The sequence below is a fragment of the Podarcis tiliguerta genome (assembly GCF_965153285.1).
Source record: "Podarcis tiliguerta genome assembly, chromosome: 13".
Lineage (NCBI taxonomy): Eukaryota > Metazoa > Chordata > Lepidosauria > Squamata > Lacertidae > Podarcis > Podarcis tiliguerta.
In genome coordinates, this window is record NC_139546.1 from 41,890,813 (window position 1) to 41,918,504 (window position 27,692).

Genomic DNA, 27,692 nt, shown 5'->3' on the forward strand with positions numbered 1-27,692 from the left:
AATACTTAATTATATTTCTTAGCCGATTTTGCACCCCCCTGCCTGTGCCCATGGTGGGGTCCTTCCTCACCACCCCCTAGTTACAGCCCTGGGGTGGAGTCTTCCTTGCCTCTGAGAGGGCTGGAAAGGGCTTGACTTTCCCAAGACTCTATTGCCACGTTTTCAATGTAGGGATCACATTTTTGTGAAATTGTCCTAGATGTAGCACAGGTTTTTGTTGCACGTACCTTTCTTTCAATAAGGGATAGATGAGAAATTGGTTCATTCCATGCATTTAAGTGAACTGACCACCACCTTTCCTCACAGACTAATAATATGGATATACAAATACTTATTTGTCAGAATTTGCACCTCTCCACATTTTACGACACAGATAGCAAAAAGCCCACAGAAACATGTTTTAAAATACATATTTTATTATAAAATGTGTTCAACAGTGTGTACATTGAGATAAAATATGTATTTAAATATGTATTTTTTGATACAATCATATTTAAGTGTGTATTCAAATACAGATTTCCATACAGACTGGTTGCTTTTTTTAATGCCGATGGATGCAGATGCAGCATAGAAAGGATTTATGAATTAGCACATGTAAAACTGAAAACAGACCCGAAATTAATGGTTCCGTCCATCCCTACTTCAAAGGAACTGAGGACTGCTTGTGAGTGTCCCTGCTTTCATTCTAGAAATCCACTCTGGTGATCTGCAATCTATAACCTCCCCAGATGCCAGCATTTCCTGAAAGCCTTGTGATGTCCTCAGCTAGGCTTTCCTCTAAATGTGCAAAGCAGAAGTGGCTCACCAGGTGGAACTATGCATAATTCTGGGCAGGTGCATCACTGTTGCTTATGAGGAAGGAAAACGGGGAGGAAGTGAGACAGTCGGGACAGTGGAAACTCCCTTCTAGTCCCCTGATTTTGCCTTATATACAATAAATACAGCCACATAGGACTCCCTCTCCGTGGTACAATGGGAAAACTAGTTTTCCTAATGGTCTTGAGTATTTTCTGGGGCTGCTATACACCCGATATTTCCCAGACATAGCTGGGATTTGTCTTTCAAAAATGGCGCCTGGGTGAAATTTTCGCAAAGCAGCTGAAATGTACAGCGAAACAACTTTTGTGTCCGAATTTTCACTTTTGGAAATATGGCAAGTTTGAAATAATAAGTCTTCATTGGATGTACTGCACTGATTTTTTTGTACCTCTATTATGCCTATTGAATTGATGATGATGATTTTAAAAAAGCTTCTATTGAAGTAAATCAAACAAACCTAATTTTTATTCAGCGTAGACTCACTGGAATTAATGAATACGACTAATTTAGGTCCATTAATTTTAATGGGTCTGCTTTTAGTAAAGCTTAGTTAATACTACCCACAAATACATCTTTTCACCTTTCACTGCTAAGGTAAGCTTGACCCTCCATATACCCACTGAAATCATAAATTCTAAAGCACCCTGAGGATGAGATAGAAAAACTGAGGCATATTTAGTGAGGTAAGAAAAACTTTTAAAAGATTGGAGGCCAGGTTTCAGCATGCACAAAGAGAGAGGAATTACCAATACAGCAATTCTGGTTTGTGACCAATTTGAGTCATATTCAGAGTAGACTCGTTGAAATAAATGAGCATGGTTAATTAAGGCACCTTCGTTTCAGTCGGTCTACTCTAACTTAGAGTACAGCTACAACCCCTAGATGCTTAGGTGGGCTAATGTGGTATGTGAGACACTCCATATGTTCAATGCCCTCTCTTTGGCTACCTGTAGACCTTGCTTTTTAACCAAACAGTGTTCATTTATGGTGCCTAAATGTTTGTACTGAATAATCAAAAAGCCCTATGTAGTTTCTGTAATGCATTTTCAGTTAGGACGTCACAGTTTTGAGGTGCTGGGCGGGCAATATTTTGAGGAAGCTGGTTGCTAGGCCTGAGAGCGAGCGCTTTGAGGGAAATCTCAATACGACAGCTGTGTGCCTCCAAATGAAATCTTCATGCCACACAGCAGATTACAGATGTGTGGGACCTGCGTATCTCAGATAAAGGGTAACTGGGGGGGGGGGGGAGGGATGGAAAGAGAGGCCATTTCTAGCACGCAATATGAAACCACGATGGGTCCGACAATCCATCTGTGAATGCACAGAATCCACACCACTCCACAAAACAGTAGGCTTTCAAGGTGACTTGAGAGGTTTAAAAGTATCTTCATGTTCTCGAGATGATCCATTCTCCACTGGGTTAGTAGACATGGTCATAGACTCGGGACTCACATTATTTAAGGTGGCCAACTTGGCGTCTGCCTGGTACTGATGGTCCCGGCTGTTACCACGCCTGTAGCTGGACACTTCTGAGGCAGTTCCTTCAAAGAGTTTGGCCATGAATCCGAAGCCGGCTGACCGAATGAAAGAGCTGCCACTGAAGGCGTAAAGGATGGGGTTGACGCTACTGCTGAAGAAGGCAAGAGCCACCAAGGTTGGCCTAGCCATCTTAGCGGCTTCTTTGACATTTTCAGAGCCGCTCCACACAGCAGCCACATCCAGAAGGTTCACTGTGTGATAAGGGAGCCAGAAAATAGCAAAGGCCAGCACGATAAGTCCAATGAGGTGGTTTGTACGGCGTTTCCGACGGAAACGGGTCTCCTTCAGCCGCAGGCCGATGGTTCCGTAGCTGTAGAGCACGGCAACAAAAGGCACCACAAACCCAGTGATGGTTTCGAAGAGATTGTGGAAGATCAAATGATTGGTTGTGGGATGAAGGATTAAACAAATATACCTATTTCTCCAAAAAATCACCTTTCTGTAGAAAAGTACAGGGATGGCCAAGAAAACAGCAGCCACCCAAATTGCCAAAACCAGAAGCCATGTGGTACGTTTGGTGCGTATCTTCTGTGAGATGAAGGGCTTGGAGATAGCTAAGCAGCGGTCCAAGCTCATGAGGGCGATGAGAAACACACTGCCGTACATGCTGACCCCACAGATGTAATGGCAGGCTTTGCAGACCGCCTCGCCGAATTCCCAGTTCCCAGTGCTTAGAAACCGCAGGAATACGGGCGCCGTGAGCAGCACTGCCAAGTCAGCTATGGCCAGGTGAAGGATGAGGAGGCACGTGACCGTACGCTTGCGGACAACACAGCCTGCGCTCCAAACCACAAAAGCATTGCCAGGGAAGCCCAGAATGAAGGCGAGAGAGAGCACAGTTAGGCCAACTGCCGCGCCTGGCAAGGGCGATAGCGCTGATGTTGCATTCTGGGTGATGTTGGAAGCGCTCATGGTCCTCTTGGGTGGCAGACAGCAGTGGAGGAACTGTGTAGGGAAGAAGAAGGGAGAGAAACATCAGCAGAATGTTTATGACTGCGGGCACACATTTTATTCTCGAGTCAAACTTGGACCAGAGCTTGATTAGCATTTTTCTAATGCATTCTAGCTCATCAAGCAGCTTTGAGACTATTTTTCTTTTTGTGCAAAGCGGCTGCTGGATGTAATCATGCACATGCTAGTGTTACCAGACAACAGTTTTCCTTGGTCCCCAAAGCTGGTTAACGACGCACAATGAGTGGAAAGGTTTGAGTCTTTCTTGCTGTAGCAACAGTGGCTCAGTTGGGTTTGCTCGCCAAAAAGACTGAGCAAAACAACACTCGAGGCAGAAAACATTTCTACAGGGTTGCAGAGCATGACCGCACCCATGCCTGATTCCCCCCACCGCTCCCGAGCTTGCTCTTGACGCCAGGTGCTAATTGCTGATAAGCTAAAAGGCTTGCCTGAAGCCCTATCTGATTTGGGTGTTGCTCTCTACTTTCAGAGCATTGCTTTTAATATGAACTTTCAGCTTGCTGATGGGCCGAACTGGTGGCATTTAGGCTGGAACCTGGGAAGTTAGCCCGCTTTACAGAGTCAGACCACTGGGTTCACCCAACCTGGTGGTGTCCACACTGACCAGGAGCTCTCCATACTTCAGAGCTAGGATATTTAAACAGGAGCTTCCTTGAGGTTTTTTAGCCCTGTTTAGGGAATCTTTTAATGTTTAATAGACTATTGTATTTTACTATTCTGATGGAAGCCACCCAGAGTGGCTGGGGAAACCCAGTCAGATGGGCGGGGTATAAATAATAAATTATTATTATTATTATTATTATTATTATTATTATTATTATTATTATTTCTTCTAGCATGGGACCGGTGAAGGGGGCATTCTGCTAGCTCTCTTGCACATGCTTCTGTTGCTTGCTGCCTCTCCTTATGCTGTTTCACTCTTTGATACTGATTTCTCCATCACAAGTTCATACAGAGTTCACAGGGAAGGGAGAGTTGTCTCCTTATTCTCTAGGTGTTAGCAGGCTAATCAGAGTAGCCAAGGGGGCACTTCTACTTCACCTGCTGCCAGCCAGCCAAGCCAAGGAGGCCAGGGACTTTTGAGATGGAGGCTTGATGCTGCCCAGTGGGGTGTCACTAGAGTGTTGGATTAGGACCTGGGAGATGAGGTGTTCAAATCCCTGCTCAGCAGGGACAGCCAAAGATATTTTGGCACCTAAGGCAGACCACAAAATGCAAATTCCCTCCCTGCCAGGGATGAAGGTGTGAGTGAAGTTGTACAATGGGAACAAGTGGGGAACAAAGATCTACACTGGGATCTGCTGCCGCCTGAGGCAATTGCTTCACCTTGCCTAATGGGTGGGCTGGAGCTGTTTCTCAGGCATGAAGCTCACTGAGTGTGACTTAGGGTTGGTCACCACCCCTCAGCCTAACCTAATTCACAGGGTCGTTGTGAGTATCAAATGGTGGGGAGGGAAGAACCATGGATATTACTTTGAGCTCCTTGAAGAAAAGGTGGGATAGAAATAAATAAGTAATAGAATTGCCCGTTGATCCGCTCTTTCTGTTATACTTGGAGCACAAAACTCTTAAGCCATTGAGCTTCGCTTCAAGGGGGCAGACTTCAAATCTAGCGGAGCAAAATATTTCGTGATTGCTGCCCCCATCCTGCAGCCATGGACTTTCATAGAGGATGTGCCACCTGAATTGACAGTGACGTCCAATGCTGCCTTCGACTAAAAGAACAAAGACTTCTAGTTTCTTTAAAGCCCATGAAGCAACTTCCTTGCAGTTCTTACATAAACGGTGGGGCAACTGTTTTGCGATGGGAGAAAGGGGGAAGTGTGTGTGTGTACACACACAGGAGTGCATAGGGTGTGTGTTTGTGCATGCCCCTCTACCAAGACTCTTCTTGGAGAGGAGCTCCATCGTATCCCATTTCCCTTTCCGTGTTTGCCCTGCAACAATGGAGCAAAAATGTTGCATCAGTGGTGCTTTTTCCTCTTGGAAGATAAAAGCAGCTGGGGTGTGTGTGTGTGGATATTGTTGGGTATAGATAACCCATAGATAAAAGTTTAAGTGAAAACACCCATTCTGATAAGTGCTAGAACCTCAGTAGGTGTGTCTCTCTGTGTGTACAGACAGATAAATACAATAGACACAGATATATCTATGTATCACATTTGTATCACATTTGATTTGCACCATAATGTGTGGTTTTTTTTCTCATAGTACTGATGTTCCAACAAATATGTTGGGTTTTCCTTGATAAGGTAAAGGTAAAGGACTCCTGGACAGTTAAGTTCAGTTAAGTTGAGTCAAAGGCCTCAGGTCGAGGGAGCCGGCGTTTGTCCACAGAAAGCTTTCCAGATCATGTGGCCAGCATGACTAAACCGCTTCTGGCACAATGGGACACCATGACAGAAACCAGAGTGCACATAAACACCGTTTACCTTCCTGCCTCAGCGGTACCTATTTATCTACTCGCACTGGCGTACTTTCGAATTGCTAGGTTGGCAGAAGCTGGGACAGAGCAACAGGAGCTCACCCCGTTTGCAGGGATTCGAACTGCTGAGCTTCTGATCGGCAAGCCCAAGAGGCTCAGTGGTTTAGACAACAGTGCCACCCGCATCCCTGGATAAGGGCTCCATGAGACATAGCACGAGACAAACACATTCAGACAAATACAAGGCATTATCAGAGCCCAAGGCCACATTCCAGCCAGATCAAAATGCTCAATGAGGGTTTGAAGCAAGATTGGTGTGGTGTGTGTCTGGGAAGGATGTGTGGCCTAGAGGGGTGTATTTGGGCCCAATGCCTGAGGTTGCCCACCCAGGAGAAGGGTAGTGTACACCAAACACCTGTAGCAGAACTCAAACGCGGGTTGAATGCTGTTTCTAGGGTCTATCTGTCCCAATGCTCTATGAGTCAAGACTGTTCTCTAGCTGTTTGCCGGCAAGAAAAATGTAGTATTCATGGCATGTAAATTCCCTGGGGTTACGGTATGCCACGTCATGTGGTTCTTGTCACATCCGTTCTTCTTTCTCCAGAATGTGTGGGCTTTGTGGTTTCTCCATGCAAGAACCAAAAATTCAGGGCATCCTCCCTCACCCCCAAACGATACCTGTCAAAGCTGAAATTGAATCAGGTTATTGTCACCTAGAACCTGCTTTTAGAAAGGCTAAGCCTTGCCGGCCCTGTGACAAGAGTGCACTAAGCATACACAGATGGCCTTTGCCATCTCCTATTTAACACATGAGAGTACTTCTGATTTTTATTCCTTTGCATGAAAATGCACATGAAAATGTTGGACTCTAAGTGAGGTGAGGTCAGACTAGCAATAATGCTGATGGTCAGTTCCATTATTATTATTATTATTATTATTATTATTATTATTATTATTATTTACAGACAAAGGGCCTTCTTGGTAGTGGTGCCTGCCCTGTGGTGGAACACCCTCCCATCAGATGACCAGAGAATGAACAACTATCTGATGTTTAGAAGACATTTTTAGGGAAGGTTTTGCTCTTTTATTGTGTTCTGTTGGGAGCCGCCTAGAGTGGCTAGGGAAACCCAGCCAGATGGGCAGGGTATAAATAATAAATTAGTATTAAATTATTATATTATTTAAAAGAAAAGAAAAGTAGCCTCTGAATTAAAAGCAGCCACTTCAATTAAAAGTGGAGGATTGAGAGTTAGTAGACTTCCTTTTTACCCTGGCTTTTGACAGCTGAGATGTGTATATTTCAGGACCCACCCTATTTTTGTGACTATAAGTTGTTTTAATTGTTGTTAGCCCTGCCTGGGACCTTAGGGTGAAGGGGAAATATAATAAAAACACAAACACAAACAAACAAATACAGTCTAGGAATGGAGCATGTGATTTCAACCATTTAGGAGTACAGGGATGTAGCATGCCAAATCCTCTCCAAGGACTGGCCTGAGAGGAAGACAACAAGAAAAATGGGTGATGACAGAGAGCTGCTGTGTCTAGTTCTGGCAAATTAAGGAAGAGGTAGACAAATTGAAATGGCTTCAAAGGAGGGCAATAAAGATTGTCAGTGGTATGGAAACAAAGTTCTCTGAGTTAAGGGTGACAGAACTGAGCTTATTTAGCCTGGAGGAGGGAAGACTAAGAGGGGAGAGGACAGTACTCCAGATCCTGAGGGTCTAGGGATGAAAGGGAAATTCAATTTGGTTCACATTTAAATCTGAATTTATCACATTGGCACTTTTTGAAATAACATGAGAAGCAAAACACAGCCAACCTTCAGAATTCTCACTTATACAAAATGCTGTTCTCCAACCAAAGAACATTCACAATAATGCATACAGTACGTTGGGGGGAAGTATGGAGAAGAATGAATATAGTAATGAAAACAAGATACAAAAGTGCATCAGGAGAATTTGCTTGCAGACATGAGTGCATTAGTCAAAACTGCATACAAATAAGTTTATTAGAGAAAAAGTCACACTAAAATGCTGGAGAATTTTCACGAGGACTTAGTAAAAAGAAATAGCAAAATTGAGGGGGGGGGTTGGGGGCGGGGAACCCTGAGAAACTGAGAGAAGAGAATCTGACAGATCTTTCCACCTGTGCAAAGGAGAGGTTGTTCTCTGCTAGTGCAAGAGGCTGGAGCTGGATTGTCATGTGCTTAAAGTTTCAGGAGGATAGATATCAGTTGAACATTAGGCGAAACCTCTTAATGGCTTAGAGGGGTGATAAGTGAATATGTAAATTTTTGTTTCTTCCAGTTTCTCATATATATTTTTTTTCAGTCTTAAGGTCACTTCTCCACATTTCCTTGTCAGTTTACAATATATATTTTTATCCTGCCCAAACGAAGTCCTCCTGGAAAAATTTCAGCATTCTTGTCTGAATTTTTCAATCTTGCTTAATATTCACATTTTTGCAAAGCAATTTCCCCCAATATGTGTTGGGTTCATGAATCTAGGCATATTTTATCCAAGCACATTCACCGATGCACACATTATGTACCTTGCTAAATCTGAAGAGGTGTGAATTTTGGAGGATGACTGTGTTTCAGTCTGCATATTGTTTCGGAAAATGAAAATTATGTAAGTTTGGTTTTAAATGGAAACAAATGAATTTCCCCACCGCCCCATCTCAGAGGCACGTGTCAGTGTTCACATCCACACCATCCATGTAAAACACATGGACTCCTGGGAACTGTAGTTTTGGCTTCACACAGAGCTACAATTCCCAGCACCCTTAACAAACTACAGTTCCCAGGATTCAAGGTGTGTGTGTGTGAAATCATGTGCTTTAAATGTATGGATGCAACCCAGTGTTTGCCGGGGTTAGGGTATATATGACTGAAGCCACAGTACAGATTAGAAACAGGTACAGCTTCAGATACTTAGTCAATTCATTAAACCACAGATTAAGCCACTGAAAATAGTGGAAAAACCCACAGCAATTAAATTTAAAATATTTTGGTCAGATATATTTTGGTCCAACTAACTGAGCAGCAGATGAATTTGTTAAAATTATGGTTCATTAATTTTCCAGGTGATGAAAACAACCGGGGGGGGGGGGGGAATCTAGCATGCACGTCCCCACAACCCCTTACCCAAATCACTACTTTATTTAAGCAATGTAAGGGGGGGGGGAGCTGAAAAAGGACTAAGGAGAACTATTCTAGTGAGTTGTGGTGGTAAAGTGTTTCAGATCCCTACATAGCCATGAGTGAATATAGCTCTTTGTCTCAGAAGGCTGTGCTGACCTCACAGGGTTCTTGTGGAGATCAGGATGGGAGAATATCTTGCACACACCCTTTGTGCACTTGGATAAAAGGTGGAATAAACAGACCAATCAATCAATCAATCAATCAGTAATAACATGCATGCCACACATGGTCAAAGGAACCCTTCAGTTTTGTCATGGCTTCACATCTTCCAGAACCGCACCTGCCATTGAGAAAGGTTCCTGTAAATTCCTGCTGCTGCGATTCTCCCTGGCTTAAGTTATGCCCTGTTAAGGACACCTCCTGCTTTTCACTCTGATTGTTGTCCCATTACGGGGACACCAAAGGAAACACCGCCTTATACTAAATCAGACAGTCTAGCTCAAACGGCTCTCCACGGACTTGCAGCCTCTTTCCAGGGTTTTGGGGATGAGGGGAAGGTCTCTCCTATCCCTACCTAGAAATTCCAATGGATTGAACATGGGTCTTTGTGGATGCAAAGCAGCTCTTCTGCCATTGACCTACAGTCCTTCTCCAAAGAACCCGCCAGCCCCTCTTACCCTTTCAGACTTTGAAATCTCTCTCTGTCTGCCACCGCCTTCTCCAGCCGTCTGTGCCCCGAAGCTCGCCTCGTTTCTATATTTGCATATCACCACTTGCGGAGGTGGTGGATGTGGGTCTGTTTGTTTGTTGCCTCGCTTTCTTTCTTAATGACTTCCACGGACCCCCAAGAGGAAGTGAACTGACAAGTTTCACAAGAGTTGAGTAAGTGATGGGAGGAAACGGTTCTGGAGATGGGCCGGAAAGGTGAAGAAGTGAGAGGGATGGAGGTAGAGCCACCGGGTTCCACCTCTTTTGGGTGCCGTTTCATTCCTCCTGCAAAAGAACGGGCTCGCAATCTTAGATCCAGCTTTGTGACTAGAGAATCAGGCAGCCTCAGTCATATAGTGTGCGTTTCACCAACTTCAGCTGGGGCTATTTCTGGGCAGGAATAGCCTAGTGTTGCAAATAAAAATATGCCCTTTTCCCTTATGGGGTATCCAAGAGCCCATATAGAGTCCTTACATAAGTTCCGCATTGGTAGGAGAAAATAACAGAGGCCAACCAGAGAATATTGAGAAGCAAAGCAGCTAGTAAGCTTGATCTTTATTGATCTGTTGCAACAGGGTGCTCCCCTCACACGCAGGAGAGGAAGAGGACCCCCAAAATTGCTGTGCAGGGGCTTATAAAGACTTTTGAAATTCCCATCCTGTAGATCAAGACCACCCCCAGAAACATTATGCCTACATCACAGAAGGGGTGTAACCTAAGACCACCTCTCACATACATCCCACCTACATCACAGAAATTTATATGTTGTTTTTCTCCTGTCACAGTTTATCTCCTGTCTGGCAAATTACTTGATTGGATTGCCTGGGGATCCTGGCCATTCTTTTGTAGTGGTAAAATACTTATTTCCTGGGCCAGGTCACAGGCTCACACCTTATTCAAACAGACATATCCTTGAGACAGGATTTGTGAGGAAAGAGACAATGGGGAGGCTTTTCCAGTTTAACCTTGCAGAGAAAGGATTTGGTCAGTTTAGGAATCAAAATGGTTCCAGGTTGGTCTTCCTGTGTTGATCTATGTATGTGCAGTTATGAACATTACCATATATCTAAGACCATAAAATTCCTATCACACTAGCCACAATGATCCACACTCTGGTAGCCTCCAGGTTAGATGACTGCAGTGTGATCTGCATGAGGCTGCCCTTGATGATGATTAAATAATATTTATTCTTTATACCCCACCCATCTGGCTGGGTTCCCCCAGCCACTCTGGGTGGCTCCCAACAGAATATTAAAAGCACGATAAAACATCAAACATTAAAAACTTCCCTAAACAGGGCTGCCTTCAGATGTCTTCTAAAAGTCAGATAGTTGTTTATTTCCTTGACATCTGATGGGAGGGCGTTACACAAGGAGGGTGCCACTACTGAGAAGGCCCTCTGCCTGGTTCCCTGTAACCTCACTTCTCGCAGGGAGGGAACCTCCAGAAGGCCCTCGGTGCTGGATCTCATATTATTTGTCTCACTATCTGCTGTGGGAAAAATACATCACCTACATAATTATTTGTGTCAGTTACTTTGTCATTACATTATTCTGCCCAATTCATTATAACGCAAACACAAAGCAAATTTTGGGAGTAATCAATTATGTATCATTTGCAGACTGAAAATAACAGCAGCAAATGCTGATTGCATTCACTAGGTTGGCTTCTGTTCTGGACTTGGGATGAACAAGCAAACTTTGGCAATTTCTGCTCATGATTCCATTTTCATCAGATTTCTCTGACATTGCTATGCCTAGGGCAGCAAAGACTAGTTCTGGGTCAGCCCTGCAAATCTGGATAGCACCAATGAACTGTAGAACAGAATACAGTGCTCCAAATAAAATAGCGCTTTCCAACGCCACTTACACTAGAACGTGCTAAATATTTGCAACAAAACAGACACAGCATTAGGCATTGAGGAGAAGTTATTGGTTGACAATGTTGCTTATCAGTTGCTAACATACCTGAGTCAGATAAGATAACATGTTTCCAGAGTGGTCTGATTAAAAAGGGCACAGTTAGCGAGCCGTTGTGCAAAACATGCTAGGCAAGTGCAGGAAATAAACAGCAGTCAATATAAGGCATGCTAAATTGCAGAAGTGTCAAAACAATAGGTTTCTTAAGCACAGCAGCTGGTGCAAAGAGTCTGGGAGTTTCCAAATCTAACACATTCTTGAGGGTAGGGCCTTTTAAAGCAACCAGGCCTCTCAGAAGGGGCTCCAATTACCTAGACTGATCCTCCCCTCATACCAGATGGGGTTGATGGGAGTTGTAGTTCAAAGCATCTCGAGGGCACTAGATTGGCAAAGGAGGTACCAGTAATATCCCCATTTCTAATGAAGATAGAAGAGCACATTTGCTTCAGCTTCTCACTGTGGTATTAGCAATGGAAGAATGGGGACTATTAGGTGCAAAGTCTCTCTGCCTGTGTTTTGTGAATGCTGTATGGAAAAGCACATGAAACTGACCTTTGAAGAATTTGTAAGTAAACCATTTTTTTAAACTTCCCAAACGTGTGGTCTTTTTCTCTTCTAGGGGAAGAGGGGAGTTTTGGCAGGACCTTAGATGGGCATATTTGAAAGATCTAACGGCCTATATTTCCATTCTTTGCTGTGCTGCATGTTTTGTGATTTTAAATCTCTGCTGGGGTTCTCTCACCTGGATTTTGGCATAGTTTTTCCCTTGCCACAACACCTTTAAGTACCGTATTTTTCGCTCTATAGGACACACTTTCCCCCCTCCAAATATGTAGGGGAAATTTGTGTGCATCCTATGGATCAAATGCAGGCTTTCGCTGAAGCCAGGAGAGCAAGAAGGGTCAGTGCGCACCGACCCCTCTCACTCTCCAGGCTTCAGGCAGCTATCCGCAAGCTTTCGGAGCACTCTGAAGGCTTGCGGATGGCAGCTTGAAGCCCAGGGAGTGCAGCGCCAACTGCTGCTGCGCTCCCAGGGCTTCAGGCAGCTATCTGTAAGCCTTCTGAGCCCGGCGGGAGTTCCCGCCGGGCTCCGAAGGCTTGCGGATAGCCTGTTTTGGGGTCGGGGGTCGGGGAAAGCCCGCTTCCCCCGTCCCCAGCCCCGCAAGCTCCGGGAGTGGTGGCGAGGTTGCACGCAGTCTTGCCGCCTCTCCTGGGCCTGTTTTGGGGGCTGGGGTCGGGGGAAGCTTGGGCTTCCCCCTCCCCAGCCCCACGGCTAAAAACAAAGCCGGGCGCAACCTCTCCTGACTGGAGAGGTTGCACGTGGCTAAAGAGGAAGCCAATCCCGCTGGCTGTCTTGGCTTCTTTGCTCTTTGGGGCTGGGGGGGGGGAATAATTCCCCCTCCCCCCCTAAAAAGTAGGTGTGCCCTATGGTCCGGTGCGCCATATGGGGCGAAATATACGGTATGTATTATATTCCAGATTACAATGAAGTGCAAACTAGATGTGATGTCTTGTTTTTTACTTATTTAGTTTTGAAAAATAGCTACTTGGGGCCTAAAATTGATCAAAATGGGGGGTGGCTTTCCCCTTACCATTCCAATCAGATGCACCCCAACCCAACTGTTTTTCTCCCTCCAGAGGAAAAAGCACCCCTTATTCAATGCTTTTGCCTCCATTGTGCAGGACAAATTAAAAAAGAAAGAAAGAAAGAAAGAAAGAAAGAAAGAAAGAAAGAAAGAAAGAAAGAAAGAGTAATGCACTCCTCTCCAAGCAGAAACTTCTAATATGAAGTCCCTTGGTAGAGCCAGATGTTGGCGGCAGTGGGGGCACACTGACAACCTTTGTATGGGGGGGGGGGATTCTAAATCTTCCAGTTAAAGGCACAGCTACAAAGCTAAGCAGCGGAGCCTGGCACCTCTTGAGTCTGGTAGGGTGGAAGGCACAGAGGCCCCCATAGGTGGGGCCAGAGTCCATGACAAGTACTTCCAGTTCTGCCCACATCCTCCTCCCTATGGGGTTCTTTCATGACAACAGTGGGATTAAGGAAGAGGAAGTTGACAACCAGTCCCTGGACTGGGTGTAAGTCAGAAAGCAGGCAGGTGAGGGCCTGCTGAGGGCAGTTTGATGTTGGTGGTGCAGCCAACATATAGCTAAAATAATATGAAGCCTGTGCCTCACACCAACTGCTCTTTCTCATTCCACCGCAGTCTCTACAGGTTCCAGCAGTGTTACGGGACACGGGTACACCTGTGTGTGTGATTTTGTCAGTCTCTTTCCATGCCCCGGATGTGGAAACGGTTCCCTTTGCAAATTCCTGCCTGTGAGGCAATATATGTATATATTTAGGCCACCCAGATTGTTTCAACGGTGTGAATCTAATTCCTCTTTTTGTCACACAAGCCTTTAGGCAATAAAGATTAGGAAACATTGTCCCTAGAATGACCCAACCTTGAAATCCCTTTGCTGCTTGCAGCAACGCAACCCGTTGTCCCTCCAGACGCTTCTACCACAGCACCCCCTGGTGTTGTGCCGGGTCTCTGCCAACAAATTCCTGACTCACGGCTGACTCATTTCCTGTTCCCTTGGCAAGAACTCTTGGCAAGAAATCGAATTTTGTTGTGACCCAAGCAGGTTTATTGCCTGTGGAGAATTCTCCTGCTTTCAAGTGACACCAGAATCTGAGAGCCAGAAATCAATGCTGGGATCTGCTGACGTTTTCATCTTTAGCTTAAAGATGCTGGTGTAATTAGGCAATTTTAGTCTTTGGATCAGGGCTACCTTAGGGCAGCTGCTGGCGGTCCATTTTTGGGGAAGCTTCACCCCTAACTCTTAAGATGGACCTCGACTGAAACTTTTTGTGGTGCTCTGATCAGTGTTGGATGGAGGACTCTAGATGCTATTATAATCCCCCATATTACCACAGTGGCATTATATCGGAGGTCTTGTGAGAATTCATGGTGGGCAGTAGACCAAGGTGCTTGGTGATGCTCAGAGCACTAGGACACACTAATAGAAGAGAAGGCCCACAAGAGTGCCCTGAAGAATGTAAGAAGAGCTCATTTAGTCTATCGTCTATTTTATTGCACTTATATCTCCCCTTATCTTAAAGGAGCTCAACGTGGTACACATGTTTCTCCCTTTCCACATTTAATCCCCGAGACAACCCTTTGGGGAAGGTTAGGCTGAGAGGCAGTGACTGGCCCAAGGTCACCCAGTGAGCTCTGTGGCTGGGTGGGGCTTTGAACCCATTTTTCAGGTCCAAGTCCAGTACTCTAACAACCAAATTTGATTTGAGTTTACAAAGAGAAATACAAAGATACAATTATTATTATTATTATTATTATTATTATTTGGGGGGGGTTTCAAACTAAAACATGAATCCAGAGGCATAAACGAGAAAGAGAAGAGAGAGGAGTGAAAGGAGAGAGAAAAAGAGATAAAGAAAAAGGAATTAAAAGAGAGAGAGAAAGAAAGAAAGAAAGAAAGAAAGAAAGAAAGAAAGAAAGAAAGAAAGAAGGTGTGTGTGTGGGGGGGAGTTAAGCAGCTTAAATAATTTTTGATTCTAAGTTTTGATGGCTGTAATAATGGAATACTGAATGGTTTAGTTTATATAAAATATGCAGGGATTTATGTTATGCAAAATGAACCATGGAAAGAGAAGAAGGGAATTCATTGATATTTTAAGGTTGTTTAAATGAATATTCTAAAATGCAAAACAGAAAAAGTAATAACTTTCAATTCTTCGCCTGCCCACTATATATAAACATCATTCATGGATAGCTCAGTTGGTAGAGGATGGAAGTCTTAATCTTAGGATCATGGGTTGAAGTCCCATGTTGGGCCGGCTGTACTTGAGGGATGATTCCAACAGATTCCACACGAGAAACGCTTATGTCCCTGTGGAGATGGCAGTACCGATTCGGTGGCACATGCCCTTCTGGCTCGCACTCTTTATAAAGACTTGAGGAATGAGATTATCACCCCTCTTTTATTGTCCATTCCGGGTCACCCAACCACTGCCACAGTGTCCTTTCTTTTGACAGATCAAGATGAGCAGGTGGCAGCAAAGGCTGCAAGGTTTTTAGCTTGGGCAATCAGAATAAGATCTGCCATTTGACTACTGATTCAAAACCCTAAAATGTATTATATAATTTCTGTTTCTATTCTTTGTATATCGTATTGTTGTTTTATTGCTATGGCCAATGGCTACGCAAATAAAGATTCATTCATTCATTCCCATGTTGGGCAAAAGATTCCTGTATTGTGCAGGATTGGACAAGATGACTCCCATGACTCCAACTCTACAGTTCTATGATTCATCCACTCCAGTATAACGCCCAATAAAGGCACAGTGACCCTGTTCTCACACTGGCGCTCCTCACTCAACAGTCATCCAGATGCTTGCAAGGAGCCTGCAAGCAGGATGTGAGTGCCATAGTGCCCTTCCCACTTGGGATTGCCAGCTGCTGGTATTAAGCGCCAAGCTGCCTCCACCAGTGGAGTTAGAATATAGCCCTATGCATCCTTTTTGCATGTACCCACCATGGACACACTGGGATGTGAATGGGACAACACTCCTTCTTGCAAACTCTCACTGATTTCCTCCAAGCCTCTTCTCCAAGCACCAGTTCACCAATTCACTTTTGAGAGTCTCTGCAAGTGCTCAGCCCAGTGAGGCTCGGCTCCTTACAGGCGCATTGCTAAAAAGAATGCAAATATTTGATTGTGCCTCATTCCTGCTCGGGACGGGGAAGAAATCCTATTCAGTTCACACTTACTTAATTCATACGTTCCAAAGCAAGAGGCACATCGCAAGCCGGTCTTCAAAATTCACTTTCCCCCTGAATTTTGCAGTGAAGTTCTCCAGCTACGTTTAACGTACAAATGTGTATATATTGGGGTACTGTTGCCCAGAAGTGCACAGATTAATGAAAATGACATAAAATCGCATTATCTTTGGGTACGCTGCTTTGCGGAAATGTGCACACACGTATTGGGCAAAATTGCACATAAAAATGTATGCATTGTCAGCAATTTGCGCCGAAAGGTTGGCGAATTAAAAATGAATAAATTTAAATTGATGCTGCAATGTGGAGAACTGAGCTTCAGACTGCAAAACTTAGAGAAACTGAAATCAACATATTTGCCCAGCCCTAGTTGTAGCATGGACGTATTGCGTGTATTTCATTGCTCAGGTTTAGAGTAGGGTCAAAATGTAAGGGCCCTAGGTGAAACCAACGAACCCCAAGTAGCTGACTCAATCCAGTTTTGCCAAATCATACATTCCCCCCACCCAACCACATGCTTCTAAAGTAGCCAAGGGAACAGATCCCCCATCAGTCTCGAGGGGACCTGCAATGGGGAGAACGGGTAGCATGGAAGCTGAAGGAGTTCTGTAGATAGAGACAGCATTAGATCAGGCAGACCCTCAGCTCAGTGTAAGGCAGTTGCTTAAGCTTTGCTAGAACATGCCAAAATCCTGTTTCCTACATAAGCCAGCAAGTCACCTAAGGGAAGCCAGAGCATGAAGGGAACCACCGTCCTTTGTCCTCAGTAGCTGATATTCACAGATATACTGCCTCTGTCCCTGGAGGTTTGCTATATGGCCATTTAATTGCATGCTCTAGGGACGCGGGTGGCGCTGTGGGTTAAACCACAGATCCTAGGAGTTGCTAATCAGAAGATCGGCGGTTCAAATCCCTGCGGCGGGGTGAGCTCCCATTGCTCAGTCCCTGCTCCTGCCAACCTAGCAGTTCGAAAGCACGTCAAAGTGCAAGTAGATAAATACGGTAGGTACCGCTCCGGCGGGAAGGTAAACGGTGTTTCCGTGCGCTGCTCTGGTTCGCCAGAAGCGGCTTAGTCATGCTGGCCACATGACCCGGAAGCTGTATGCCGGCTCCCTCAGTCAATAAAGTGAGATGAGCGCCGCAACCCCCAGAGTCGGTCACAACTGGACCCAATAGTCAGGGGTCCCTTTACCTTTACCTTTTAACTTTAACTTTAATCTCCTCTGTATGCATGTGTGTGTGTGTGTTGATGGGATATGAACCTTGACAGGAAAAAATGGGTAACGTTGTTGGGCATACCTTTCATAAATGAGTCTGTTCCTCTCATGAATAATCCCTTTGCAACTGAAGTACGTCTGTTCAAGCTCTTGAGCCCAATAAATTGTGATCTGTGCCAGTTGCAACTGGAAGGTCTGAAGAAATGGAGGCAAACAGTAGGTGGCGCCAGAGTCAATGGCAAGCAGAGCCAACTCATACTAGTTTTATCCCTATTCTCCTCTCTGCTGTGTTCTACTTGGGGATCAATGCTGAGACTCAGGAGGAAGAGGCTGACAGCCAGTGTCACCCACTGGGCTGAGCTGGATGTAAATAGGAAGGCAGACAGTGAGGATTGGTTAAGGGGAGATTGAGAATGGTGTAGCAGTACCCCATTCAGTCTAACAAAGCAGCCTCCACTTATTTCAGTTAAAGCTGTCCAAGACGTTTTGCTACCTGAGGCACACTGCAAGGTGGCAAAGACTCTCCTCCTGCAAGAGAGGGGAGTGGTTGTGGTCGGGAGCCGGACTCCGCCTCAAGCAGGGGGCGTTAGCTCCCTGCCTCCCACTCAGCTGGCTGGCGACCACGCCCACGGGCAGGCACCCAACCAGGTGCCTGCGAGGGGGCGTGTTTAGCAGCCTAAATTGCTGCGGCACCAGCCTTCCGGCCTCACTTTTTGTTGTCCCGTCGCGAGTCACCCACCCTCCACTCCCTTAGAGCTCAGGGTCTCAGTTTTCTTTTGGCCTTGCTATGGACCTTAGGTTGGTCGCCCTGGTTGTCCGGGGGGGCTGGTAGGAATTTTTCCATTTGGCATTAGGCTTTTTGGTTTTTTCACCTACCTCGTAGCAATCGTCACAAATTTCATGGTATTGGTGGGTAGGTTAGGCATTGGAATAATGTGTTGTGGTGTGTCGAAGGGCTAGGTGTGGCCATCGCCTGCGCCTTCAATTTTGGGTATTTTGTTAAAGGAATCCGGCGGTCGTGTATTCTGTCCGATGCCTGCTTGGCGGGAGGCCATGGCACGACCCTCGATGACATCAGGGGAGAGCCTATAGTTGGATTAGCATCAACAGGCTCCACCTACTGGTGAATAAACCCCCCTTGTTTTAGACTCACCCCTCTCTGAGGGGGTGGAGTCAGCTGACGTAATCCAATGCCTAAGCCAATGCCTTTTCACTTGCTGTAATCAATAAAGTTGTGGCCTTTTCTTGCCCATTAACCTTATATCACGTGTCCTTGTGTTTTCATTCCACTACGCGGGGATCGGGTCCTCGAACCACAACCCTCCCTTCCACGTACAGAGGTACCTTGGTTCTTGAACTTAATCCATTCCAGGAGTCCGTTCGACTCCTGAAACCATTCAAAAACCAAGGTGTGGCTTTCAATTGGCTGCAGGAGCTTCCTGCACTCTTGCAGAAGCCAAGTCAGATATTTGGCTTCTGAAAAACGTTTGCAAACCAGAACAATTACTTCCAGGTTTGCGGCATCCGGGATCCGATTTGTTCAGCAGCTAAGCCGTTTGAGTACCAAGGTACTACTGTACAGAAGTTGATCAAACTGACAGCTGAGTCTTACACTGTCAACAGTACCTGAAAGCATCTGCCTCACTCTGCCTAACAGTAGGGCCGACTCCAATTCTAATATCATCCATATTTTTTTTCCTCTCTCACTCTGCTTACAATACCTGAAATTTGCACTGACGTTTCATTTAAAACAACAACAAATGGGCACATCTCAGCAATTCACAAGAAATCATTAGTTTATTATTGCAAACAATCCGACACAAATAAGGATGTACTTTGGATTTTTACTCCTCTTCATCATATGGAAAGGAGGTTTCACATGCAGAATAACTGTTTCAAAAGTGAGACCTGCGACAAAATGAGTGGCGTGGAGTGCTGCTGTTCACATCCAAATTCTGATTTCCTCCCGTCCTCCAGTAATCAGCTGGCATTCCATGGCCACTGAGCATGCTTAGTCCTCATTGGACTGATTTTAGAGTTCTCCCACTTGGAGTTTCCCTCCCTAGCCCTTCTGAAAACCTTGGATTGCCCCCTGCTTGTTGGCAATAGCTGCATCTTGGCTGTGCCCATTCGGCTGCAAAAGCAATGATGCTCACAGCATGAAATTTGGAATTAGAGATGTGTTTGTGTGTAGAAGCCCCTACTGGATCCTGCTACCTTCAGAAAACAAGAATGAATTCACCGCTCTTAACTTCCAAAAATGGGCACTTGTGCTGCAGGCAGATAGCGAAGGAATGCTATGCAGGTTTTGTCAGAGTGGATCTATAGATCTCTTTCCTTGTGGGCATACCCAAGCCCATTTTAGCTTATCAAAAAAACAAAAACAAACCCCGCCGTAAGATTAGAAATATTCCACATTAAGATGGATAACATGCCCATTTAACATACAAGAGAGGCAGAGGGGGCAAAACTGTACAGAAAACAACATAACTTACATTAAAATATATAAAAAATCAGTTCATCCAACCTTAGTTGAGTCACTGATTAGACAATACTGATCTCCTTCACACCATAGCAAACTTCAAAAATGTGGGGTCTCCTTTGTCATCTTTGTGACCCCAGCCCCAAGAAGCAAAGAAAGCTTAGAAAGGGGCTTAGAAAGAGAGATGGCTTTAGAATTAAGGAACATCTGGGCTCATCTGAGCTGAGGAATTGATTTTCCGTACCAGAGCTGAGCTCACATTTCTTTTCTGCGCAAAACCTGTTGTTGGTTCCCCACCTGCCCCAAAACTTTCCTCATTTCAGCAGCCTATTCAAGCCTGATTTCATCAGCCAAATTTGGGGAAGGGCTTTAGCTAAATGGTGGAGTATATCCTTTGCTTGAAGAAAGTCCAGGATCCCCAGCTTCTCTTGGTAGGACTGGGAAGAGACTTCTGGTCTGAAATCCTGAGGAGCTGTTGCCAGTCAGTGTAGACAATACTGAATGAGATGGACCAAAGTCCAAGGCAGCTTTCTATGTTTCCTGAGGTTCCCAATGATCTGACTCTCTAAAAGGCAGCTTCCTATGTCCCCATTTTACTTAAAACTGGTCTGGAAGCTCCAGCTGGTGCGAAATTTCAAGGCTAGACTTAAAAGTTTGCACTGGTTGACCCTATGCTAGTGGGCCAAGTTCACGGTTCTTGGAGTAATTTTCAAGGCCTTTAGCAATTTGTGTCTACGATACCTCAAGAACCATCTGATACTTTACATGCCTCCCTGGTCACAGAGATCTTGGAGGGAGTTGTTGTTAGCAACCCCTCTCCCCCATGGCTCTGCATTGTGCATCCATTTCTGCAGAACTTCTTCCTGACTGACAGGCCCCTTCCCTTAGTGAGGCATTTAGTGAAGACTATTTTACGATGTGGGTGGCGCTGTGGGTTAAAGCCTCAGTGCCTAGGGCTTGCCGATCGAAAGGTCGGCGGTTCGAATCCCCGCGGCGGGGTGCGCTCCCGCTGTTCGGTCCCAGCGCCTGCCAACCTAGCAGTTCGAAAGCACCCCTGGGTGCAAGTAGATAAATAGGGACCGCTTACTAGCGGGAAGGTAAACGGCGTTTCCGTGTGCAGCTCTGGCTCGCCAGAGCAGCGATGTCACGCTGGCCACGTGACCCGGAAGTGTCTTCGGACAGCGCTGGCCCTTGGCCTCTTTGAGTGAGATGGGCGCACAACCCTAGAGTCTGTCAAGACTGGCCCGTACGGGCAGGGGTACCTTTACCTTTATTTTAGCAGGCATTTTAAGGAGGCTTTTCTGATTTTATGGTTAATTCTGATCGATCTTGTATGTTTCCTAACCCTGTTGCAAAAGCCACAGTGCTCATGCAGTGGGGGTGTAAGAAATCTAGGGAATATTGAGGGAAATAAAAAGGATGTTAAGGATGACACCCCCCAACCCACCCCCCGAGATGTTCCTTTTGGGTATAATAGAGGGTGAGATACCTAAGAACGTATTAAATATTTTTCTTTAAGCAACTGCTGCGGCCAGAATAGCCTATGCACAAGTGTGGAAGGACAAAAACAGTCTAACAAAAAAGGACTGGCAGAATAAGTTAATAGAACGCGTGGAGTAAGTGAGGCTGACTGCAAATGTAAGAAACCAGGATGAACATACCATAATAGAGGAGTAGGAAAACTTTGGGGAATATTTAAAGAATTATAGCAGTTACATAAATCTCCAAATCGGACTGGATATAGGAACAGCAGCTAAATCAGTTAGAAGGTGTAGAAAGATATGTAGCAAAACTAAGAATAAAAAGGAACCCATGGGAGGGTGTGTGGGGAAGTGGAATAATGTAGAAGGATAATGAAGAATATTGTGAAATGGATGTACCAATTTACTGTTAAAGCACAAATAAAATGGAAAAGAGAGCAAAGGCCACAGTGCTAAGTGGTATATTAACTCTTGTAATAATAGAATGATAATGATAATTTGGGATAAGAAAGGCTGTTGCTATTGCTAAACAAATGGGACTCAGAAAACCTTGTTGATCTACAGCAAACCTACCAGCAGTTCTTCACCTACATTTCCCCCACTTCTATACTATTGCCCTCCAACATTTCCAGAATAGAAGTTGTACTTAATTTAAGAACTGAGAGGTGTAGCTCTTCCCTGTCTCTCATCCCTCAGGTGTAGATTATTTATTGAGGAGGGAGACACTCTGTATATGCCCAGAGTCACCCTTTGTTTTATAAGTTTCACATCTTGCCCTGAAGGCGGAAATATATATATGGGTTAAACCACAGAGCCTAGGGCTTGCCGATCAGAAGGTAGGCGGTTTGAATCCCTACGATGGGGTGAGTGCCCATTGTTCGGTCCCAGCTCCTGCCAACCTAGCAGTTCGAAGGCACGGGAAGGTAAACAGTGTTTCTGTGCATTGCTTTGGTTCACCAGAAGCGGCTTAGTCATGCTGGCCACATGACTCGGAAGCTGTACGCCGGCTCCCTCGGCCAATAAAGTGAGATGAGTGCCGGAACCCCAGAGTCGGTCACGACTCTAGACCTAATGGTCAGGGGTCCCTTTACCTTTACCTTTATATATATATGACTAAGCTTAGTGCACTGAGTATCAGATTAAACCTGACTTGGGTTGAAGGAACAATAGCTGTGGAAGTAATTTAGCAGCTTTGTAGTGTGGACATGGTCTCAATGAGTTTCCTAGAAGCCAAGTTTCCAAATAAAGAGTAGCTAAGACAGCCAGGCCTAGCAGATGGAGATGGAGATGGCTCAGCAGTAGGGGGCATGCTTTGTGTAAAGAAGGTCCCAGGTTGAATGCTGAGCATCTCTCAGCCAGGCTGGGGAAACATGCTGCTTTAGACCCCAGGGAGCTGCTGCTAGTCTACTGGTCTTCAACTTGTGGGTCAGGCCCCATTCGTGAGTTGTGGCTCAATCCAAGATGGATCACACCAGGAGCACTCCCACCATGCAAATTTATGGCAAAAGGTGAAGAAACAGGTCTCCCAATGCATGTTTGCATTATAAGTTGGTCCTGAGGCTGAAAAGGTTGAAGATACCTGGTGTAAACAATACTGAGCTGGCAGGACTGACTCATAAAGCATAAATTACATCTTGTGTTGAAACCTGGCATGATTCAGTCTAGGAGTGTCTGTATCCGAGTTGCTCCCTTGTGCCACCAAGACCCGGCCCTCCGTCTTGGTCCTTGTCCAGCCCGTCACAACTCTCCAGGGGCTGCTGGTCCATGCCCATGGCAGCTCCTGCCACCACCACCAAGTCTTTGGCCAGGTTTTTGTGGGACTGGGATCTTCTGCCGAGCCCATCGGATGCCCCCTCAAAGAACTGGGCGATGAAGTTGGCCCCTGAGGTCTTGATGAGGTTCCCAGCCACGAAGACATAGAGCACAGGGTTGATGCTGCTGCTGAGGAATGCCAAGGCTGTGGCACCCGCTCTGCCACTCTTCCAAGCCTGCCCCAGTCGTTCCGCCGTCCGCCCTGACGACAAGTTAGAAGCTACCTGGAGCACGTTGACGATGTGGTAGGGCACCCAGAGGACAGCAAAGCAGATGACAATGGCGACAATGAGCTTCTCGGTCCGAGCCCCCTGTCTCCGCTTCACTCCCCTGAGGCGGATCAAAACGGCAGAATAGCAGCCGACGATGATGGTGAAGGGTATCACAAAGGCCACCACGGTTTCCAAGGTGAAGTGGAAGATGGTCAGGCTCGGCCTGGGGTGGCAGGGCTCACAGATGTACCTCCCTGAGGGATCCTTGACTACTTGTCGGAAAAGGAGGGCCGGGATGGATAACAAAATGGCCGCCACCCAAATCCCTGACAGGATCTTGACCACCAAGTGCTTCTTGCGAATGGCTTGGGAGAAGTAGGGCTGGTTGACTGCGAGACACCGGTCCACGCTCATGAGGGTGATGATGAATATGCTGGCAAACATGTTGATGCAGCACAGGTAGTAGACCCCTTTGCAAACTGCTAGGCTGAATAGCCAGTTCTTGAAGATGAGGAAGATGATGAAGAAAGGAGTGAGGAGAAGCACGACCCCATCGGCCACTGCCAAATTAACGACTAGGAGGCAGGTGACTGAGCGGTGACTCGGCTTCATCTTCCAGAGGATACTCCAAATGACAAAGAGGTTTCCAGGCAGCCCGATAAGGGCAGCCAGGAGTAGGAAGACAATGCCAGTCACACTGGAGGTCGGGGAAGACAGGAGGGTGCTGTTTCCAGAGGTGTGGGTGCAGTTGTTGGTGGCACCACTGGAAAGAGGGGCTGGGGACTCCCTGTCAGGAAGGAAGAAGAAGAAAAGCTTGAGCCAGGAGGAACTGAACTGCGCCTTAACCCCTGTCAACCTTGGCAAATTGCAATCTATTTTGCTCACAGCCATCTCGTGCTTTCTCTGCATCTCTCTTTCCTGCTGTGGTCTATTACACTCCCTGAAATTGATACTGTAAGCTCACTGGGGCAGGGGCCTCTCTCTTTTATGTATGCACTGTAACTTTCAAAATGTTTTGATTATTGAGTGTATTTGTATGGCTTCCAGTGCAGAGTCCCGGGTTCCTTTAGGAAGAAGGGCATGATGACGACAACATTATTAATATTAATGTTAGCCTATGAAGTGATGAGGGGATGCAGGTGGCGCTGTGGGTTAAACCACAGAGCCTAGGATTTGCCGATCAGAAGGTCGGCAGTTTGAATCCCCGTGACAGGGTGAGCTCCTGTTGCTCGGTCCCTGCTCCTGCCAACCTAGCAGTTTGAAAGCACATCAAAATGCAAGTAGATAAATAGTTTCCGAGCACAATTCAAAGTGCTGGTGTTGACCTTTAAAGCCCTAAACGGCCTCGGCCCAGTATACCTGAAGGAGCATCTCCACCCCCATCGTTCTGCCTGGACACTGAGGTCCAGTGCCGAGGGCCTTCTGCCGGTTCCCTCATTGCGAGAAGCAAAGCTACAGGGAACCAGGCAGAGGGCCTTCTCGGTAGTGGCGCCTGCCCTGTGGAATGCCCTCCCATCAGATGTCAAAGCGATAAATAACTACCTTCAGGGAAGTTTTTAATGTGTGATATTTTAGTGTATTTTTGGTTTCTATGGAAGCCGCCCAGAGTGGCTGGGGAAACCCAGCCAGATGGGCGGGGTACAAATAAATTATTATTATTATTATTATTATTATTATTATTATTATTATTATAGGTACCACTCCAGCGGGAAGGTAAACGGCATTTCCATGCACTGCTCTGGTTTGCCAGAAGTGGCTTAGTCATGCTGGCCACATGACTGCCGGCTCCCTCGGCCAATAAAGCGAGATGAGCACCGCAACCTCAGAGTCGGCCATGACTGGACCTAATGGACAGGGGTCCCTTTACCTATGAAGTGATGATGGTGATGTTTTTACTACTCCATCAGTAGGGAAGAATGACAACTAGAGGAAAATGTTCCTGTCCTGAGGAGAGTGCAAATTGGAATTCGGCAAAGCTGGGGCAACAGAAGGAAGGGAGGAAGATGATCTAAGCAACTGTCCATGAAGCCTCAGAATCAGGGGTAATGATTTGGTGTGTGTGTGTTAGAGAAGGCCAATTGTATTCTCCTCCCTCCCTCCTATCCACGGGTCTCTGTGCCTGAGCTGACTGGCTGCGGAGGATGGAGCTGAACTGCTTCTCTCCCTGCTGATTTTTTTCATTGACTTTGTGGGTGCCTGGCCTCCACAATTATATTATTGTGGGTACCCAAACACCCACAGCTCCCTTATGCTCCCATCCCCCCCCCCTTGGTTCTGTCTCCTTCCTTTTAGCTGTGTCCTAGCCTTGCATTTTATTCTGTTTATGGTATTATACCACACAACGGCTCCCATCCCCTAGGCAACATGGTCCACCCCTTTCACCTGCACCACTGTCCTTGACCCCATTTCTTGGTCACACCCTATGTAAGAACGAACAGGTCAAAGGACCACAGAGTCCAGCATCTTCCCTCTCCCAACACTGGCCTGGCAGATGTCTTATGGAAGCCATCAAGCAGGGCAGGAAGACATCAGCCCTCCCTCACGGTTGGATCCCAGGAGCTGTTATTCAGCTGCAACTGAACATGGAAGCTCCATTTAACCATCAAGTCTAATAATACCAATGGACAGACCCACCCTCCATTAATTTGCACCATCCCCATTTCAATGCCCCCTGAGGTTGTGGCCCAGTGTCACTCCTTTCTGTGGCAGCAACTTCCATTCAAAAGTCATCATTTGAAAAAGTTTTCTCCTGCCTTTCCTGAATCTCCTGCCAATCAATGTCAATTGATTCACAAGCTCCCCAATTTCTACTGCAGAAAGAGAAAGAGAGAGAAAGCATGAGCATGCCTCTCTCTAACCACATTCCCCAGAGGGTGCAAAATATTTTTTTAAAAACCTCCCTCATGTTTTCCCTCCCTTAGTGGCTTTCAGTCTTCCCTCACGGGCAAGATGTTCTACCACCACATTCCCTAATCATTTGAGTTGCCCTTTTCTGTCCCTTTTCCAGTTTTATGATATCCATTTTATCATCAGCTGACCCCAACTGTAGACAGGTTTCCAAGTGTGGCTTCCCCATGGATTTGTACGAGGGCATTATCATCCTGGGCAGCTTAACTTTCAGCCCCTTTTCCTGATAATGCCTGGAATTTTCCACTGGAATTTTCCAGAGTGGTGCAATATTTCTGTTCCTTTATTTTGACAACAACCATCATGCAAAATACGCAAAACAATATTTTTTCTTGTGTAACTCAGAGAGAAAGAGTTGCGGGTGTGTTTTTTTTCCTGGCATCCTTCTCACACATTGCCACACATACTTCCAAACCGTCAACCTTGATTTTGATCTATCCCAGATCTGGGCTACTTCCTACTTCCTACCCACTTCATCTTCCCCAAACTTCCAACCTGAACTATCACAATGTGGTCTTCTCCTGGATCTGCTTATGGTTCTTCGCCCTGACTGAACCTGCAATGCAATGACTTACATGGGTGAGTTGGTCTCTGACTGGAGCCCAGCGAAGCTTCTCTTGCTCTGTCTGCCTCCGTCTTTCCTTCACATCCTTTGCCTAGGCTGCGAATTATCTCCTTCTCCCAGAGCTTCTGATCTGCTGCTTCTATTGCCGCTTTGCACGTCCAGACTGGAAGCTGGAATGAGGTTGAGTAATGGAAGAGGAGGGAGTGGCAGAAGGACTTGCCTTCTGCACACAACCCCCCACCCCGCTTCTTCACTACATCTCCAAGTTGGGACTTGCTGGCATTGAGGAAGACCACACCCAAATACATTTGTGCCAAGAGGACCCTGGTTTTCTCCGTGTGTTTCTTCCCTTACTCTCTCCCCCTTGCCTTCTGGCCCCTCTGCCATTCTTTTCTCCTTGTCTCATCCTTTCATTCAGAGAAATCGCCTGGACGTTGCTTAAAAAGGAAGCAGCTAGATGGCATGAGGCTGGCTGCGGAGCACAGATAATGGAACCCACAAAGCCTCTCGAGGAAGAAAACCTCACATTAGGCAACAGCAGCTCCTCTCGCAATTTTTGTTTCTGCAGGGGGAGTGACAGAAACATCCTAGAGTGGCTGATTCTTCTAATTCACCTACACAATCTCTCTCTCCCCCCCCCCGGTGCCCCACAAATAGGAAGGCAGGAAGCTGCCTTATAACTCAGTCCACACCTAGCTCAGT

The 27,692-nt window shown here is 46.0% G+C and overlaps 1 protein-coding gene across 5 annotated transcripts; it reads right to left on the reverse strand.

Moving 5' to 3' along the window:
- Positions 1-398: 398 nt before the first annotated feature.
- LTB4R (leukotriene B4 receptor) lies at positions 399-27,503 on the reverse strand. 5 transcript variants are annotated; one of them, XR_014504350.1, is made up of 3 exons: positions 9,578-9,955; positions 806-3,303; positions 399-765 (listed from the first exon to the last, which is right to left on the reverse strand). XR_014504350.1 is itself a non-coding variant. In XM_083410527.1 (2 exons), exon 2 carries the CDS (start codon positions 3,268-3,270, stop codon positions 2,176-2,178), a length of 1,095 nt encoding a protein of 364 aa, XP_083266653.1. In that variant the 5' UTR covers positions 3,271-3,303; positions 9,578-9,937; the 3' UTR covers positions 399-2,175. The 5 variants fall into 5 exon arrangements, 3 of the variants coding, with proteins under 3 accessions (XP_083266653.1, XP_083266651.1, XP_083266652.1); XR_014504351.1 differs by lacking the exon at positions 9,578-9,955 and adding an exon at positions 5,858-6,606; XM_083410527.1 differs by having other exon boundaries at positions 399-3,303; positions 9,578-9,937.
- Positions 27,504-27,692: the final 189 nt, after the last annotated feature.